Below are 18,501 nucleotides of genomic sequence, written 5' to 3'. Positions count from 1 at the left end.
TCTTTCCCTTGAAAGAAACAAAATTTCTTTCCCTTGAAAGAAACAAAATGGTAGGGGAAAGGCTGCCTTGTGTTCTCATTCAGGACAGTCATTAAACTGTTGTCTGGATCTTTAGGTTTTACAGTTTTTATGGACACCTGCCAGACAATCAGAACGGGAAAGGCATGGTATAACAGACCTATAAAGAACCTTTTTACCTACATTTAATGCAGTTGAAGTGTACATGTACAAAACACTGTGTGTGTTTTTGTGTAAGTGTGTGTCCTAAACATGCAGTGAGTATTTCGGCAGCCCCCCCAGCTCGCAGTGATTTGTTCAACAGTAAATGTTTGTGTGAGATGAATTCTCCAGCTGATCCAGAGCTGCATCCCAGCTGACAAATGAAACCAGCGCCTGGGGGGGAGGAAGGATGAGGGGGAGGAGCAGAGAGAAAAGTCACAATGTGTAGAAGTGGAAATCGAATCATTTTATTGTTTGTCACTGCAGCCCTTGTGGTCACGGTTTGTTATTGGACGCTAATTAAAATGGCGACAATCCTGACAATTGGCAATTAAAGACTTGTGAAAGAGGTGATAGGAAATGAGCTCCTCACCGGGTGTATAAACTCATTTGTTATCCCTGTTTCACACCACTCTTCACTCTGTCTTTTCTTTACTCATTAGGAAGACAGAGTGCTGTCACTGACCACCGCAGTGAATGATGGGTAGAAGGAGAAGAGGTAGTACAGATAATGACATGCAAGAGCATTTTTGGGGGAGTGGAATAATTTAAATTAATACGGTGAGCAACTGATTCATGTTGCATTAAATCTTCTCAGGGTGTAGTAGTGGAAGGTTTCTACCTTTTCATGAAGTAACTTGTGGCATATTAATTTTTACAAATGTAATTTTCCACAAAGCTTTAGTCCATGTCTGTGAAAACTTGGTGATATAAAGATTATGTAGTACATCTCATGTCTTATTTCTGTTAGTTTGGCCAGTTATTATATCAAGGATGCCACAGTGAGGATGTTTTCCCATCGTTGGCTGAGCTTGTGACACCAGTGCTACCAATCACACCAAACACTCAATCAGGGCTTTAAATAAAGTTTTTTCCTCACTGTTGTGCAACTTTGCCAAATCTTACTGTCCCAGACTTAAAAACTGTTGACCCAAATTTATTTTTTTTTTGTTTTCATTTTACATAAAATTCTGCTAGTTGTTCCCTGCACTTATATCTGATAAAATCAGTTTCCATTATTCTTTTACTCATTGGTTGAGTAGTGTTTGTTTATTTCTAACTGTAATTGGACATCTCATAGTAAACACTTTTTGTTTTAGTCTCCATGTGACATAGCGTAGAGCTTGTGCCAGTGCCACTTCTTATTTTTCCAGTTTGAACACCAAACGTTTAGGACTGCATCTAACAGTTATTTTCATTATTGATTAATTGGCCAGTTATTTTCATGATTAATCATTTAGTTGATAAAATGTGAGGCCAAAGTGTTTTGCCCAACAACAGTCCAAGTTCCAGAGACTCTTCATTTGCAATCATAAGTGACAAAGAAAAACAAATCCTCACATTTAAGGAGCTGCAAGCAGCTTTTTGTTGTCTACAAACAATTTAAATGATAAACATTTTATGACACATAAATGTAATAATTTAATTTGTAATCAAAATTTTCTCTACTATATCAGAATTGTTTCAGACACCCTGTCTTTGTATCCCAGGTCCTGTTTCCACTGTGTCCAGGACAGCGGGACTATCTGTAGAGTGCATACTTTGATTTTTAATGTTCTGGCCTCTCAGGTCGAGCTTTTTCTGCAGGCCCTATTTTGGTAGCATCTTGTACCTGTAGAGTAGAGGTGTAGCCTCCAGATTGTGGCACCTTCATTAGCGTTTGCAGATTGCCTCAATAATGTTGTTATGTTCCCTATTTGCATCGGAGAAAAACAATGTGTGTGGTAGGCGAGTAATGTGGTCGTTGTGTAATTGATGTATGCCTGAATACTGATAGATGACTGCAACAGGTGGAGGACATCAAGGCGTCTTCATCATGGAGATGGGCATAGTAACGGAGGATGTTTCTCTAAAAAAAGGGACTCACATAAATATGAGAAGAAATTGCCAGTACACCTGGCAGTAGGTAGTAGCCAATCTGAATTAATGATGATAGGCTTTATGTGTAAATTTAGAAAATGTAGTCAAACAGGATAACAGGTCAACATGAAGTTGAGTTATTTCTCAAACTCAAAATGCCCTCAAAGTAATGAAATATACAGTCATTGTGAAACACTGAGGTTTGGATAACAGCAGACTAAATACACGTGAATCCTGCGATAAGTCTTGAACACTCGTAAACTGTGTTTGTACCGAAGAGGAAATTCAAAATTAGTGAATGTGATAAGTTCTCCTAAATTAAACATAAAAAACACTTAAGAACAAATCTGTTCTGACGAGTAGTTCTTGCATGAGGCCCATTGTTCCTACGTCTCTGATCTCAGTAGAGAGATGCTTGGCCCATGTAGTCTTTGATTTTGGTGAAGTGATATGAACAAGGACTTGGACGACCCACAATGCAAATGCTATTCTGTTCGCTAGTGCGTCAGCCAAGCGCAGACCATCATAAAACAACATGATGGATACACAGCCAAATAAATAAATAAATAAAAACACTTAGTCCTCTTTTTTTCTGTTCCGATCTCTCTACTCTTACGCCTCTTCCCTGATGGATCTGTAAAATGATATAACGAATGAGACTTAAAGTGAGAAGGAGGGAGGGAGACCAGGCAGGAGGGATGAAGGCAGCGAGGAAAGAGACAGAGGATTTGATTTATTAGGCTCATAAAAATTCTGCCTTTGTTATTCCCTCTCATTTTTATATGTGACGCTTATTAAAGAGCACACCTGCCAGAGTCCTCAGACAAACTTGTGTGCATCTGTGTGTGTATGCACAGTTTTATGTATTCAAAATGATGTGTGCATGTGCTTACCAACTAGATGTTTAGCTATTGCGTCTGTTTGTGTGTGTGATCAGATTTTCATTTGCGGACTTTCATACTGATCTGTCAACTGTGCTGTCCTCAGGTCCTGCCCTCTCATCCCACCGTAACCCAAGATACAATACCAGATACAAGATAGTGACCCGCCCGGGCTTCAGCACCACACACCCCCTCCACTACAACCCTGCCCTGTCCTGGAGAGCCAAGAGGATCCAGTCCGCCAGGTAATCCACGTTAACAGAGACAAATACGCATACACCACCTGCAGGTCTGGCTTTAATGGGTCTCAATGGCCAATATCCTTCAGTGCAGAGCACCGCCCTGTCTTTTATGTCACCGTCATGTGCAGCATGAGTGGGAGAGGTCGGAAATTTATGGTGCTCATTTTTACACAGTAGATAACCCAGAGAATAAACCATTTACACCACTGTGCTCCTCGCATTAATTTACTGTGGACCAGCAGGGAGAGATTCTCACCCAGGACAGATAAGACGGGTGGGGGGGGGGGTCTGTTGCTTAATGTCATTACAACTCCCATCTCTTCTTTTTTCCTCTCATCCTTCATTCATCTAACTTTTGTCCCTGTGGTCTCAACTCTAATTCGTCCATCATTCTCACTTGAGAGTGAATCCACCAATGAGTCTGGATTACACAGTTAAAATATATACATATATATAAAATATCAATACATATTGATTCTGAATATTTGAAAGGATTTCAATACTCATTTACGGCAGTATCAATACACCAGTACCCCTTTACGCTTCCTTGCTCTGTCAAAAAAGACAGTGGGAGAAAAGATGTTGTGAGGGGGAGGGGGAAGTGTTGGTGAGCAAGCTGATAGCAGCGTTAACTAAGCGCATTTAGGGACTATAAAGTGAGATTGGCATACTCTCTTTGTGTCTATGAATACTAATCAACTGCTGCAATAACCACTATTGCTACATCACATTGAAATCATGTTAACCATGTGTTCACAGTAATACAGGGCGAGCTAGCTGGACTAGCCAGTTAGGGGAAGGGAATTATTAAATGTATATTTTAATAAAAATGTCAAATTTTAGTATTAGGGCTGTGTCAGTGTTTCCACGTGGTTTTGGAAATGTTATGTTAGAATATTTTTCAAGATATTATTATTAAAATATTGTGACAAAACAAATTGCAATTAATGAGAAATTTCATTAGGTTCTGCCCTAATGAACAGGAATTGGCAATATAACCAAAATCTTCTGTCACAGTTGTTTCATATGACGGTAGCTGAGCTGTAGGCGCACCAACCTCTCTCAGAAATGTTGCTGTGAAGAGGGACATCTAGAATACTCCGCTTAACCTGCTGCTGTGGCAACCTGACACTGGATAAGTGGAAGAGGATGACATTAACAGTGTATGTCACAATACAGTAATTGTTATATAAATCACATTTCATCAAATGTGATGAAGTATGGTATGGGTGATATGGTTTATTTAAACCATTTCTTGATTTAATTTAAGTGATTGTGAGGTTTGACTTTCTTCTTTTATTTTGAGCATCCATACCAACAAAGACAACTGCCTCACATGAGACGCTCATCTTGCGTTGGTTTGGATGCCTCCTGCTCTGTTTTTACAATTTCAGTCACCTCCTCCACATTTCTTCTGCTGGGGTTGGCAAGCCAGCTTAGAGACGCATTACCACCACCAACTGTTGATCTGCATCACATTAGAACATGTTACAAGACGATGGGAGATCTCATAGCCTACCAATCGTCTGGTGATGTCATAATGCAAATAGATGCTTGAAGCGAGAATCTACACTGTTTCAGCTACCAAATGCCATGAAAAGGTGAATAGACCTGCAACAATAAGTAACTCAGGTTCTAAGAAATTGTGATGAACTTTTTTCACATTTTTTCAAAAGTTATAGACTTAATGATTAATTGATTAACCATGAAAATGATCAGCAGATTAACTGATAATGAAAATGATCATTAGTTGCAGCCCCTTTAGTGAAATGTCCATCACAATTTGCAAAAGCTCAAAAGTCCAAGTGTCCAAATTGCTTGTTTTGTGTAACAACTAATTGAAAATTCAAATAAATTCACATTTCAGTGACATAAAACAGAGAAAAGCAGCAAACTGACAAATTTGGGAGAAAGTAGAATCAGAAAATGTTTTAGGTTTTTGTCTAATAAATGACTGAAATAATTAGTCAGTTGTCCAAATTACTGAGGACGTAATTTTTTTTTCTGTGATTAGCTATCAAATGATCGACAATTCAATTCAACACTAGTTTATAAATCTAGAATGAATCTGATATTACTTGTATATAAAATACATAATTTGTGTGCAGCCATATAACATACAGAGCTGAGAAGATCTTTTTTTTCTGTGTGCCAGGACTGGTTGTGGCAATGAGGTCATCTCTCAGGGAAGAGAGTTAATTAATGTTTATGAGGAGGTCATTATTGGCTGACGGACATTAAGTTAATGCCTTATTCATGGATTTATCATGATGAAAAAAGACACACGTTTATTAACCAAGTGGTGGTGAGTTTTTTTTCCCTGCAGTGGTCACACACTGTGATTGTGGAGGCTCTGAACAGGTTGTTGTGGTTGGTTTTGATGATCTGTTAATGTGTAGAGAATTAACAGGATGCTCCTCCTGGCTGAGGTATGACTAGACTGTCACACGCACACACAAACACAAACACACACACACATACACACCAAAATACACAGGGTTGAAAATGGCACGAGTGCACCTCTGTCTATTCTAGGTATCATTATATTTATAAAAGAGGTATGTATGACCACAACCAATAAGTCATTTCATTGTCACTAAATCTTTTGATAGTTGTTCTTGAGTAATCAATTAATTGTTTAGTTTAAAGGAAAATGGGAAAAATGTTCATAGAAGGAATCTACACCCCAGGGCGACATATTTAGATATGCTCTAGAGTCCAAAACCCAAAGATATTCAATTTATAATGGAAGATTTTCACATTTGACAAGCTGAAACCAATGGATGTTTTCCAAACTTAATTACAACTTCAATTATCAAAGTTGTGGAAAATGGAAAGTATTATATATATTTCGATGTTTGGTTTTAATTCCGTAAAACTTTAGAGCTATGGGAATAATTAAATCATTAGACTTACAAAACAAAAAGGCATTTTGTTTATTACCCTTACCCCTTGTGGTGTCAAGCTTCATAAAGGCAATCTGTGAAGGATTTTCCTAAAGAAAATGCATATACTCATACAAAAATAATCTCTCTTAATCATCATCCACCACCCCCAGAATTGTGCATCTGCAGAGACCATGCCCTCCCCCCATACTTTCTCCTGTGATTGAGACTCAACTGTCAACTATCAACTCAACTATCTTTCTGGCCCCTCTATAAACTGCAACAGAGAACTCTTACTTATTCTACCTTTTAAAGTATAGAATAATGACACAATGACACTTGAAAAACTCATCAGTCATAAAATATTTCATTTGTAGAAAGAAGTTCTTCAAGTGAGGATTGTTTACAACAGTCATGTTTCTGTGAGCATTTTTAAGTTTTGCATTACAAAATATTGATGAAAACTCTAAAAATAACTTCTGCAGAAAAGTTTTAACACTCGCGGGAGGTATTTTTGACTTTAAAAAAAAGAGTTAATGCTTAAGGGGAGATGCAAGTTCTGTCTCTGAATAAGTTCTGAAACATGATTGATGCTAAAGAAGATGACAAATATGTTTCCACTGTTGATGTTGACTGTCCCGTGAAAGAATAATTACAACTTGCTCAATCAAAGAAGTCCTGAAGATCTCTCTCAATCTTTCCTCTCATAGATAGCCAAGGCGACTGGTTTTGTTTCATCTTCTTTGAGATTTATTGGCAGTTTGCAGGTGGTTTTGTTGCTCGTTTGCAACCTCTGCTTCTATTAACATAGCTTGTATCACCCATTCCTGACAAAACAACACTATGTGGAGCCTATTTTATTCAAACCAGTTCATAGCTGTATGCCTAATCCACATTGTCTTTCTTTTTTTGTTTCTTTTTTGCAACATTTCAGAAGTTTGTTTCAAATTCACTTGACAGTTAGATGGAAACACGGCTAGTGAGAACTGTGGATTATCCAGATTTACAAGGAACCTTAACTTTTTCAAATAACGAAGCTGAATCACACACTTTTTCAGTCAGTTTTCATCAAGGCCAGTTACCTTAACTGCCACTCATGTTTCATACTGCTTACAATAGGGTTGCTTGTTTGGCTCGTCATACACTGGAATATCAGCCTAAAATGCCCCTAATCAGCTCCTAAATTAATTGTGTGAGATTCCCAAAGATTGCTAATCCTATTATGAACACCTTGAGCATATACTGTAATAATGAAACTATCCAAAATTTAGGTGAACTTGCTCTTAAAGTTTTGCTTTTCATTCTGTGTTTGGGTCGCCCTTTATAGTTAAAGAATTTTGTGCTTTTGTGTTTTGTGTGTGTGTTGGTGATGTGGGGGTTCATTTGTGTTATCCAGATTTGGTGAGACAGAGCAGCCTGGACTGTGGCTGGGCTCAGCCTCTGGTGACTTATTACTATTCATTTAGCTGCTGCAGTAAATATTGATTCATCAAGGGATTTTCAATTTGAGCCCCGTGACATCTTGTGAAATATCACCAAGTGTGTAGAAGTGAGGGAAGAGATAGGGAGGGAGGGGGACAGGTCGGGTCCCCAGGGATAGTGGATCACCCCCCTCACCCACCCATCCACTCCTCTCTCATGCTTATCTATCTGTTTAACTCCAAAGACCCTCCACTTTTATCAGTTTGAAGCTATTGAGTGGAGCATGAGCTCATATTCTTTGCTCTTAACTACTGAGTGCTGCTCTTCATCTTTGGCCTATCAGACCCACTGATCCCTGTCCTCATATGTTCTCTGCTCTTATCTCTGGTGCCTGCTCATAGCTGATCCCCTCACTCAGGGCCATACTTTTAAAAACACATCCCGGACCACGGTGGTCCAGAGGTTCCCAATGTCATTTCACCAGGCAGCCATGACACTGTTACAATGTTAATGCTTGGACTTCAGTTAACTAGAAATTAAGTAGTAAGATGATCATAGAGAACTCAGATGCTCTAGGTAGCATTTTTGTGTTTTAATTCTTTCAGTCAACTTTTATTTTGACAGAGCACTTCTTTGAGGCATGAAAACTCTGTTTTATGTGCAAGAAAAGCAGAGATAATGCTGGGTCATGTCACTTAAATCAGTATCATGATATTGATAAGAATCTCAATGTCTTAGACGTTGAGACTGTTTCACTATTATGCACATGTAGAACACAAACCTCAATAACATGTTTATTTGTTAAACTGATTACTCATTAAAGAAATGTTATATAATGCTTTGACCTAGAGCTGGAATGATTAATTGATTATTTAATTAATCACCAACTATTTTGATAGCCGACTAATCAGTTTGAGTGATTTTTTTTTTTTTTTTTTTAAGATGAAAAGCTTCTTAAATGTGAGTATTTTTGGTTTCTTTACTCCTCTATGACCATAAACTAAATATCTTTGAATTGTGAGTAAAACAAGACATCTGAAGACATCATCTTATACTTTGGGAGACACCAATTGACATCTAGATTGACTAATTGACTATGAAAATAATTATTATTTGCAGTCCGAGGCTGACCTTTAAATAGCAGCTTCAAAATCATTTTGATGCTACACTGACTAGTAATAGGGTGATTGGTGCCTCTTTCATTCCCACTCTGCACCCTGTATGCCTGCTCTTGCACCATGTAGCTTGGGTTGTCAGATCACCCTCAACGGACAGAGCAAAAAGAACGCACCCTCATATCTGCTACTTTGAGATTCACATCAGTCTGTAGTCAGTATCTGTCTGAGTAGTATAGAAACTTTCAAACAGGGAGACAATTTAAACTGATGGATATAAGAAAACTTGATCAAATCAAACATTGAGGAGGAAAATACTCAGTTGCACATTTTCACACCACATTTACCAACTTCAGTGTCTAAACCCTCTCAACCAGCTCCAAGGCCCACAGGAAGAGAGGTTCTCCCTACCCAGCATGCCGTGCTCTTACCTGGTTTCAGCCATAACGAGCGTGGTGGGTGATTTAGTGCTGGGCGGCAGTTTGAAGGGGCGGAGGAATCGGCTGCAGTATTTCAACCCCCGCCACCAGAAAATAGATATAATCTCAACATTAACTCCATTAATAGTAGCAGGAGTTGAATTAAGAAAGCCGTAAAGCATGCACACTGAAGGATAAATTACAGCCCAACCCTCCCTTCATCCCTCTCACACCCTCCCTATTTTTCTCTCTGCTGTCCTTCTTTAATTTTCTATATCCATGCGCTTGCTCTGTTGCTGTTCGTTTTTTATTTCCTCTTTGTATTTAATAATGCGTGATTAGGAATTTCACAAGTCAAGACAATTGATCTACTTCTTCTTTAGCTTCTATCTTTTTTCCAACTCATGTCTGCTATAAATGTTAAAGCCCTCAACATGGCGTGACCCTACACCCCCAAATAAGTACACTATTTTTTAAGTGTATACAGCTACACACACACACAGACACACACACACATACACTCGGTCCGGGCGCTCATCTCCTTTAGTGCTTCAGTATCGATCAGTACAGGATGTAAGAGACTGGGCAATAAAGTGAAGCAGTGCTCCCTCTTCTTCACTTCTCTCCTCCTTTTCCCGCATTCACTCCCCCATTCATCGCCTTTTATACCCCAATTCATTCATTTACTCATTACTTATCACATTAGTCATCCAGCCGTCACCTCTAGTTGTGTGTTATGATCCTCTTCTGCTGCTGTTCACACTGTATTCTACACAGATACTCCCTGGGTTTCCTCCGAGTGTTATTTTCTATCCTAAAAGAGGATTTTGTTCATTACAGCCAGCTTTCTTTAAGTTGGATTTGATGGGACGGTGATGCGTAATGACACTGCTTTGGTTTCCTTTAAGTGCCTGAAGAAGAGCAGCAGTTCTCACTGTTGGAATTAGCCAGATGACTGTTTTTGCTGTGCTCTGTTTCAAGGGTAACTGTTTCCCAATATGAGCTTACTAATGCTTGGGTTGCAGACAAATAGACAAGGGCAGCATTATTCTGAGCAGTCGCGCGACCCTCCAAATTCTTCCCTGTCACTAAAACAAAAGTCGGATCATTCATCAACAGCGCTGTTAGTGCTGAATCGCGCTCTCCTTTATCTGTGCATCGCATGGTCAGAGCAGTGCACGCACACACACCTGCCTCTACACGCACACACACACACTCACACACACACACACGTACGTGCATACGTATGCAGACTAGTCACAGGGGAGTTTCTGCATGCCCTTGCCCCCTCCTTCATTTCTTCTTTTTTCTCAACACATTTCTACCTTTGTTTTTGGAGAGCTGATGTTCTTTTACTGTGACCTCCAGCCGTTGGCTTTATAGAATATTTTAGTTGATGCAATAGGGGTGAAAGAAAATATTGATTATCACAATATTATGTTTGTGATACTGTGTTGATTCTCAAACCACTTTATCAGGATAGTTTAATACATGCAGTGGTTAATTTTGTGTTGTATTTAAACCCACTACAACTAAATAGCAGTGTCCTTCTTATCTATCTTCCCTGTTCTGATTGCATAAAGAAGTTAACTTTTTTACCTCAAAAGTTAAGCGTACAGTTGTGTGTCCTTTATACTATGACAGGTTTCCTAAAATTAGATTTTCAAAATAGCAATATATCTTCTTGCATACGGTATCAGAATATATCACAATATTGAACCTAGGGTTGGACGAACATATCAGCTATGGATGGTGGGCTCAATCGATCACTGGTAGGGTTTTTTTTTTGGCCAATTTTTGGGGCAATATTTGTCATTTTATTTTGCTAATGTAATGGTCTGCAGAGTGACAGCTGTCCTCATCCAGCAGGTCAGCGCACACCCACTTAGCCGGGCTGGATGAGGAGTGAGAGGTTAACAGCTGCAGAGCCAGACCCTTTTTACTCTTTTCACGTGGTGAATTAAGGATTTAATTTGACCACATCAGAGTTGGAGGTTGTTAAGAGAGTGGACAGACTGTTGTACAAGGAGTTAATATGACAGTTAAATGGCACTGAATGTCATCAGTATTCAAGGTATTGTACCAAAATTAGAAATTTCAGTATTGTCTCAACACTACACTGTACATTTTCATTGATTTTGCTCCTCACTTCTTTGGTCCCTTGCGGCCTAAAAAACTCCACAACAACCTGAAAAACCCCCACCTTTGAAATATTATCACTATTTGCAAAGGCTCACACATTTGATATATTCTCTTATTTCTCCTCTGGTCTCATTCACACTTTGGAAAAATATCTGACCCATTAGCAGTTACAAATTCCATTCCATTCACCAGTGAGTTTTTTTTTCTGTTCTGCTGGGTTGGTAGCTTAGACAGTGTTTATAGTTTCTTTGGGGGTTTAAAACCAGTGATAATTCCCCATTTTTTTTGCATTATGTGTTGTTTTTTTAATTTGTTGTTAACATAGAAAATATTAAGTAGTGCAGCTTTAATAGTTAAACAGTTTCTATGATTTGTGTCTGTCAGCAGAAAGGAAGGTGGTGGTGCACAATATCTGTACAGTTTTCCACATCAAAATAATTTCTTCTTGAAACAACCGGGTTGTCCAACAGGGGACAACCTGATAACAGTCTCTGATAACAGATGTCTCTCTGGGGGTCAAGGGCATCACTGGGAAGAGACAGAGAAAGACAGAAGGAAAAAACACCTACTCCTTAAATGCTATAATTATTTTGATGGGTTTGGGTTTCTCATGTTGCTGTTACACTGTTTGCTTTTGTTCTTCCTTCCTCTCTCATTACAGGCAGATTACCTTATTGTGAAGCTAATCTGCTCCTGCAAAGGCCGTTTTCACTAATGATGTTTGGCCTGAGGGTGAAAGTCATTCACATGGTTGTATGTACAGTCACACAGAAGTCTGAGAACTTGAGCTTTCTGCGCAGACTACAGAAGTAAAATGGATAAAAACACTGATACTTGAACACTGTTCAAGGTAATCAAATCAGTGCCTTATGTCTACATGTTAACAGTCCTTTGATATTAGCAACTCTGTCTGAAACTAGTTTCGGGTCGGCAAAAAATTTGGTAATATAAACCCCCTGTCTGGACACATTCTGTGTTCCACTTCAACCTGGTCGTCTTCTGCAGTCCATACCCTAACAGGAAGAAAAAAATCTTGTTCACCTGTCATGGTAACATAATTGGTGGCATTCTTGCTAGAAAGGTTTCACTGATGTACAAGCAGAGAATAATATCCATTTGTTTCCATACATGCACACAGACACACTTTTTTGGTCTCTTTTTCTTGCTTTTGCCAAAACAACGGGTATTCTGAAAATGTTTAGATGTTGTTTTTTGAGTAGTAACCTTAAATATTGACCAAAACAATAAGCAGTATTGCAACTTCTCCAGTCAAATGATACCTGCATTCAATCCTTTTTGTATCCAGATGTGGGGAAAAACAAACTCCCCCAGCACTATGCCAGCAGCTACAACCCATAGCACTTAAAGCATTAAAATTAAACAACCTTGCCATTCTGTCATCATCAAAACACCAGAATATTGTGGATTTTCAACAGACATTTAATATCAGTATTCTTAACTCATTGTTACAAGGACTGTGCAATAGAAAATTTGATTCATTCTCAACGTCTCCTATTCACACCACCTGTGCTCCTGGATGTCTTTAAACCTGCCAACTTCAAGGGCCAGAAGAGGGATTCCTGTCCTCAGTTGTTCAACCGAAGACCTCTGACTCCTTCTTAAGTTTGATGTAACATAAGATTAAAGGCCATAATTGTGTTTGGTTTGAATATATGTTTGTTCATACATGGATTTTGCCTCAAATCTAGCAAGTGACTTTCCTCTGATTAGGTTCATACTGCATGATAAATTATCACTACACATAAATTGCAACTCAGCTTCCTTAAAAAATATAATGAATCTCTTTAGCCCATGGAGAATTGTGTGTGATTTACGCCCTTAACCTTAATACCTTAATAGGATTTCAACCTATTTAATATACAGTCTATGGTTCAAACTCACTATTTGGACTGTAGAACTAATTTTTGGACACACAGTTGTTACACATTGCTCCTTTAAGGTTCTGGTATCATAATTTTTTTAAATGGTACCCAGCCCTGTGAACCTGTGATGTTCAGAGGCAACATCCTAAGACTGGGTGTTACACACCCGGTCACCTCCCTGGCTGCAGTTCTGTGTCGGGGTTAACTGCCGTCTGTGTTAACTGTTCATGTCATATCCCCATTAACCTCCATTGTGGCTCCCCAGGCCGCCTGGTCCTTGTTTAAGCCTCCCTGGGTGGCAGTCAGCGCTCCAACATTAGCCTCCATTACAGCTCCCCTGGCTGCAGTTGCCCCGTGTAGGGCAGCCACTGATCTTGTATCCATGAAACTGAGTGTCTGTGCCGCTGAGTTATGGCGCACGGTCAGGTAGACCATGTACGTGAACGTAGCTGATGGCTGATATCTGCTCCTTCTTTTTTCCTTATTTGCAGCAGTGCAGCAGCGCTCCGCCGGCTGCAGCGTGTTAAGGGTCCGTGTCAGTTGTTTTGTGCGCGGCGTGCATTCAGGGTAACCCTCTCTTTTCTCTGTAATGGGAGGCATGAACTCTCGCTCTAAACCCATTTCCAGCCCATCTGAAATACGGCAGCAAATTACCTCCAGCGGCACCCTGCACACCAGCCCCAATCCGCCCCAAATAGAAGTGACAGGACAGCGCAATTTATCGCCATAACCCCTGCACCGCCCCACCACCACCCAGCAGCCCCGTACACACTGCAGGCTCGCACATTCAGCCGCCGCACACATGCACACGTCTGCTGAGTGACTTCTGAACGGCGAGCACATGTGTATGGAGGCCTGTGATTGTGTGCACTGTACATACTGTAGCAGGAGTGTCTTGTGATACCTTCTGTGTGTGAGTGTGAGTGTGTGTGTGTGTGTGGTCTCTACGCTCCAGTGTAGGGGCCAACCTCACTGCCCTGGCCCCCTGCCCTGCCTATTATCTCATTGATTTCCTCCTCTCCTCTTTTCAATTCTCTCCATTTCCACACTGCCGTCCTTTCCATTAGAGGAGCAATTTAACAGAGTGCTGTGACATGGGAGGGAGAGAGAGGGAGGGAGAGGGGGGAGGAGGGGAGACTAGAGGATGGGAAACATAAAGTGAGGAGGGGAAATATAGTGGAAGAGCTTAAGGGAAGATAGGCAAAAGAGGGGTGGAACTGAGGGAGGGATGAGCAGATAATATCATCCCGGCTCGGAGGATGACTGAAAATTTCACACCATTTGTAAACTGAGCTGAACAGATAATTGTAATGATTCCAAGTTTTAATAAAACAGATTTATCCTTTGAGAAATATATATAACATATATATAACAACTTAATTTAAATGCTAGTCACAGAGATGTTTTCTTAACCCTTATTTCATCTGTTTGCCTCTGTTTTTCTTTTTCTGTCCCTCTTCCTCTCAGGAGTTTCCTTCAGAGCCGCCTGCGAGCTCCCCACGACAGACACCCGTCATCCACGCAGCACTGGAGAGGAAGCGGCATGTGCTGGATTCGTGGCTCCCTGTACCGGGTGTCAGCCAATAAGCTGTCCCGCACTGTGGCGTCCAACATGTCGATCAACCGAACAGGTACTGTCAGTGTCAATGCAAAACTCTGACAACTTACTGTCCAGTTTTTGTGCAGTCCCACAGTTGACTTGTGGCAATTACATCTTCTGTAGTTCGTTCTCAGTCGAAGACACAGTTACACAACTGTGATGATTCATAGGTAAAGTGTGGAAATTAAAAAAATTAGCTGTTTTTATACTTATAAAGAGAAAACATGGTGTGTTTGTATGAGGCCCCCAAAATATCATGGTCATTTTTTTCTTCTGAAATTACTTCGCGTTCCCTCTCATTCATAGAGAAAGACTGAGCTGTATTATGTTAATTATGATGTACTATAGTATTAAGTATTATGTAGTAGCACCCTCAGCTGTGGTTGGCTCAGAGCCAAGCCTGTATCATTGCAGCCCAGTAGATAAGATAACATTTTCTTTATTACTCAAAAAACCTGTTACACATCTTGCGCTTTGAGTCCAGTGTATGTTTTTCTTTCTATTTTAATTCTCTAGGTAGATTTACAAGACAAAACAAAATGCTGCAGTGATTATTTTGTTTTATGAGCTGATATTTGCAGAATCATTTCAGAAACGTTCACTTCACTCCCTCTTTCAAAGAGAATTCATAAAGACTCTTATCACATGCCAACCCATGTTCATGTCACAAAAATACAGAACATCTTAAATGTTTCATACACACAAGCAGATGGACCACCACTGTTATGCCATTATTAGGAGCTGGATCGTCAATAGAAACAACTGCTGGCAGCAGTTCTTGAGTTGGAAAACCATTAAACCATGACATAATTAAAAGAGCACCAGTCAAACCTCAAACGGTAAAACACAATGTAGAAAACATGATAAAAATCAGACATTTCCATTAGTTTCATGTGTCTATGTGAGGAAGTTCCCTTCAGATCTGTATAATGTGATCATGGATGTATTTTAAAGCCATGGGGGCCATGAGAAACAGCTCATGTGATTTTAAATATTCATGTCAGAACTTATTAAGAAAGTATTTCCATCTCCTATAACGTGCATTAATTGTTCTCCAAATAAGGTTTAAAACCACCTCAAGTGAGCAAAAAACTTTTTTGCAACATTGATTCCGGTTTTTTTTATGTTGTCATTTCCATCAATCTTTTCTAATGCAGTGCTTCAAATTGTGCATACAAACATGTTGATGGAAGCATGGCTACAGTCTCAAACTGGCAGAAATCAGAAACTGTCTAATGAAAGAACAGGAATCTGACCAGTCATTTGATACCATCAGATACTTCATCTATACTGAGGTTTGATACCCAGCCTTGTTCAGGACATGGTGTAGAGAGTGCAGGGGAGTGAGTTTGTGTGCTCCCTGAGGTGATAAAGAAGTGTTTATTCATGTTTGTGGCTGCAGCTCCGTCCACATGCTCTCTAATAGACTTACGGGAGCTGGCTGGATTTGCCATCTGAAATAATAAAGTTGTCATCTGTCAGAGCAGCGAGGGGGAGGGTCTGGAGAACTGGACGGTGCAGATTAAAGCCCGGATCTGCCTCTACCTCCTTCTCTCTTATACACACTCCGTGGCAACTACACCTGCAGGTGAAATTGAAGAGCTCCATTCTGTTAAACTCGTGACCGGCATCCCAACATGCATTCCTGCCTCCTCCAGAAACACGCCTCAGGTGTCTCCCCATCAGGACTTGCGGTCTCACTTCTTCCCCGCAGTGAGTTTCATATGTGTTCCTGGTCTGGAGCCACTGGCCTGTAACCCTGCTCTGCTTAAATCACACCAGGGCGAGCACTTGATGAGAGCCATAACAGCCAAAAAAGTTCCAAAATTAGAGGTCTGAATGAGATCAGATGCCATGTGTAACCGCAACCTCCTCCTCGTCTTCACCACTCCTCTCATGGCCTCCAACAACCTTCCACACACACATGCTCACACACCTTTCCGTCCAGTGTTTGTGGAGTGCATTGAGTACATAGTGTTTATGATGTTCTCAGTGCTGGACGTCACGTTTGGTGTTGGCACCGATGTGTCAAACCACCACAGTATAAATAACCAGGCACATATCAGGTTGTTATTGCATTTGGCTGCACAAACACACACTCAGACAGCATCAGTTCTGTCATATTGGACATAAATAATATTTATTATTTTCTATTATAGATAAGAGTTGTGTAAAATAACACCATCAAGACATGCAACATGGATACAATTTTTCAAATACAAATCAGACAGAATCAGTCAAAAACTTACCTCCACTCTTCTTTCAAATATGTATCTGTGTCTTCATCACCATGCAAAACAAATTGCTTTTATTGTGGTAACATTTCACAACATAGGTCAGTTAGGAGGAGTTAATTCATTGCAGGACTCACAGAAAATGCTCCTGGACATTGCAGTATATTAGTATATCTAATATAGGCAAGGTGTAATGCATCTAAAAGTGAAAAACGCTAACAGCTGCAGATGCTGTTAAAAGCTTGATTAGATTTCAAATATTTCATATTGTCATTTTGTACTTCAGTCTTCTCTGCACACACACATATGCAGTCCTTAAATGTTGAAGTAGGTATGTGGTGTGTTCTTGTACTTCTGTTTTGATAGAAGAAGTTGCCAGTTCCTCAGTGCTAACCAACGCTAATTGTTTATATGGTTTTGTTTATATATCAATAAAAAAATAAGCACCTATGGGCTTCATAAATGCTTTATGATGAACCAGTGGTACTCCATGTTAACGTCTTTGATCGTTAACGTCTTTGATCTTAATAATGATCAAAATCTGATCATTATTAATATTAAAAAATATCAATAAGAAAAAATAAATAATAATAAGGTGAAGGAATTCCATGAAATCCTCTACAATTTTGTCAAAATTAACTCTGTAGAATCACATATTACCTGTCTGTGTCAAAAGCAGGTGAATAAAGGAAAAAAATAAACCAAATGTTTGTGGACTTTATGTTGGTTTGTGGCCAAAATGACACACCTGTTCTTGTGGAACTGCAATTACTGTGGAGTCTGTTTGCTAGATTAAACTGCATACTGGACACAGGATTCTTTTAAATTACATTTAAATATATATGGTCGAGGCAATATGGTCGAGTTTTATCTTAAAACCTGCAGAGATGGACTAAAATTAACAACCAAATGTAAAGATGCAGCAGTTTTGCAATTATGTCGCAGAGAGATTGTCTGAAGTCAGCAAGCTAGTCGGCTCACTTTTTCTCATAATACCATTAGCGATTGTGAGTCACTGTAGCTTCCAGTCTGCTCTCAATCCAGTAACACCAAGGTGATTTTCATGCTGGGTTTGGTTCCTGGTACCTTGGGGCTGATCCCACGGAAACCACCATTCAGGCCTCCGAACATGGGCACAACTAATGCCTGAGCTCCCTCTGTCTCCTCTCCTGCTTCATGCCTCTCCTTCTTGCCCCTGGAATCTGACTCGAAGCTGTGAATCACCTCAGCATCGTTTTCCTTTCAACCTGGACTTCGATGGTCTTGGAGCCTGTGTTCAGTGCCCATCTGCTCTGTTCATTAAGAGACTGCTGTGCTCCATTCTGCTGCTTGTTCCAGCAGGATTTCCCACCACCTGGTACCCCCAAACCTCAGGGCTGAAAATATCATCCTACCACCGTTCCAAAATACCTACTAGCTATGTCAATGCTCCCCTGGTCCTCTGAGCTCCTCAGTTCGGGCAGAGTAGCTTATGGCTGCTACAGTTGACAGAAGTTAGCGCCTATTCTGGTTGGTTTACAGCATGAATGTAACAGGTGGACAGTTCTTACATATCACACTTTTAAAGCTACTATGATGAAGTTTCAGATTGTGTTGCTT

At 40.0% G+C, this 18,501-nt stretch overlaps 1 protein-coding gene across 1 annotated transcript in view; it reads left to right on the top strand.

Moving 5' to 3' along the window:
- zc3h3 (zinc finger CCCH-type containing 3) overlaps positions 1 to 18,501 on the top strand; it is a 78,437-nt gene that overhangs the window by 37,035 nt on the left and 22,901 nt on the right. The window contains exons 4-5 of the mRNA XM_084723550.1: positions 3,067 to 3,205; positions 14,536 to 14,699. Coding sequence (XP_084579676.1) covers positions 3,067 to 3,205; positions 14,536 to 14,699 — 303 coding nt within the window. The remainder of the gene's footprint in view (positions 1 to 3,066; positions 3,206 to 14,535; positions 14,700 to 18,501) is intronic.

The sequence above is a fragment of the Lutjanus erythropterus genome, chromosome 7 (assembly GCF_056507025.1).
Source record: "Lutjanus erythropterus isolate fLutEry1 chromosome 7, fLutEry1.hap2, whole genome shotgun sequence".
Classification (NCBI taxonomy): Eukaryota; Metazoa; Chordata; class Actinopteri; order Lutjaniformes; family Lutjanidae; genus Lutjanus; species Lutjanus erythropterus.
This window is presented reverse-complemented; position numbering and strand designations above follow the sequence as displayed.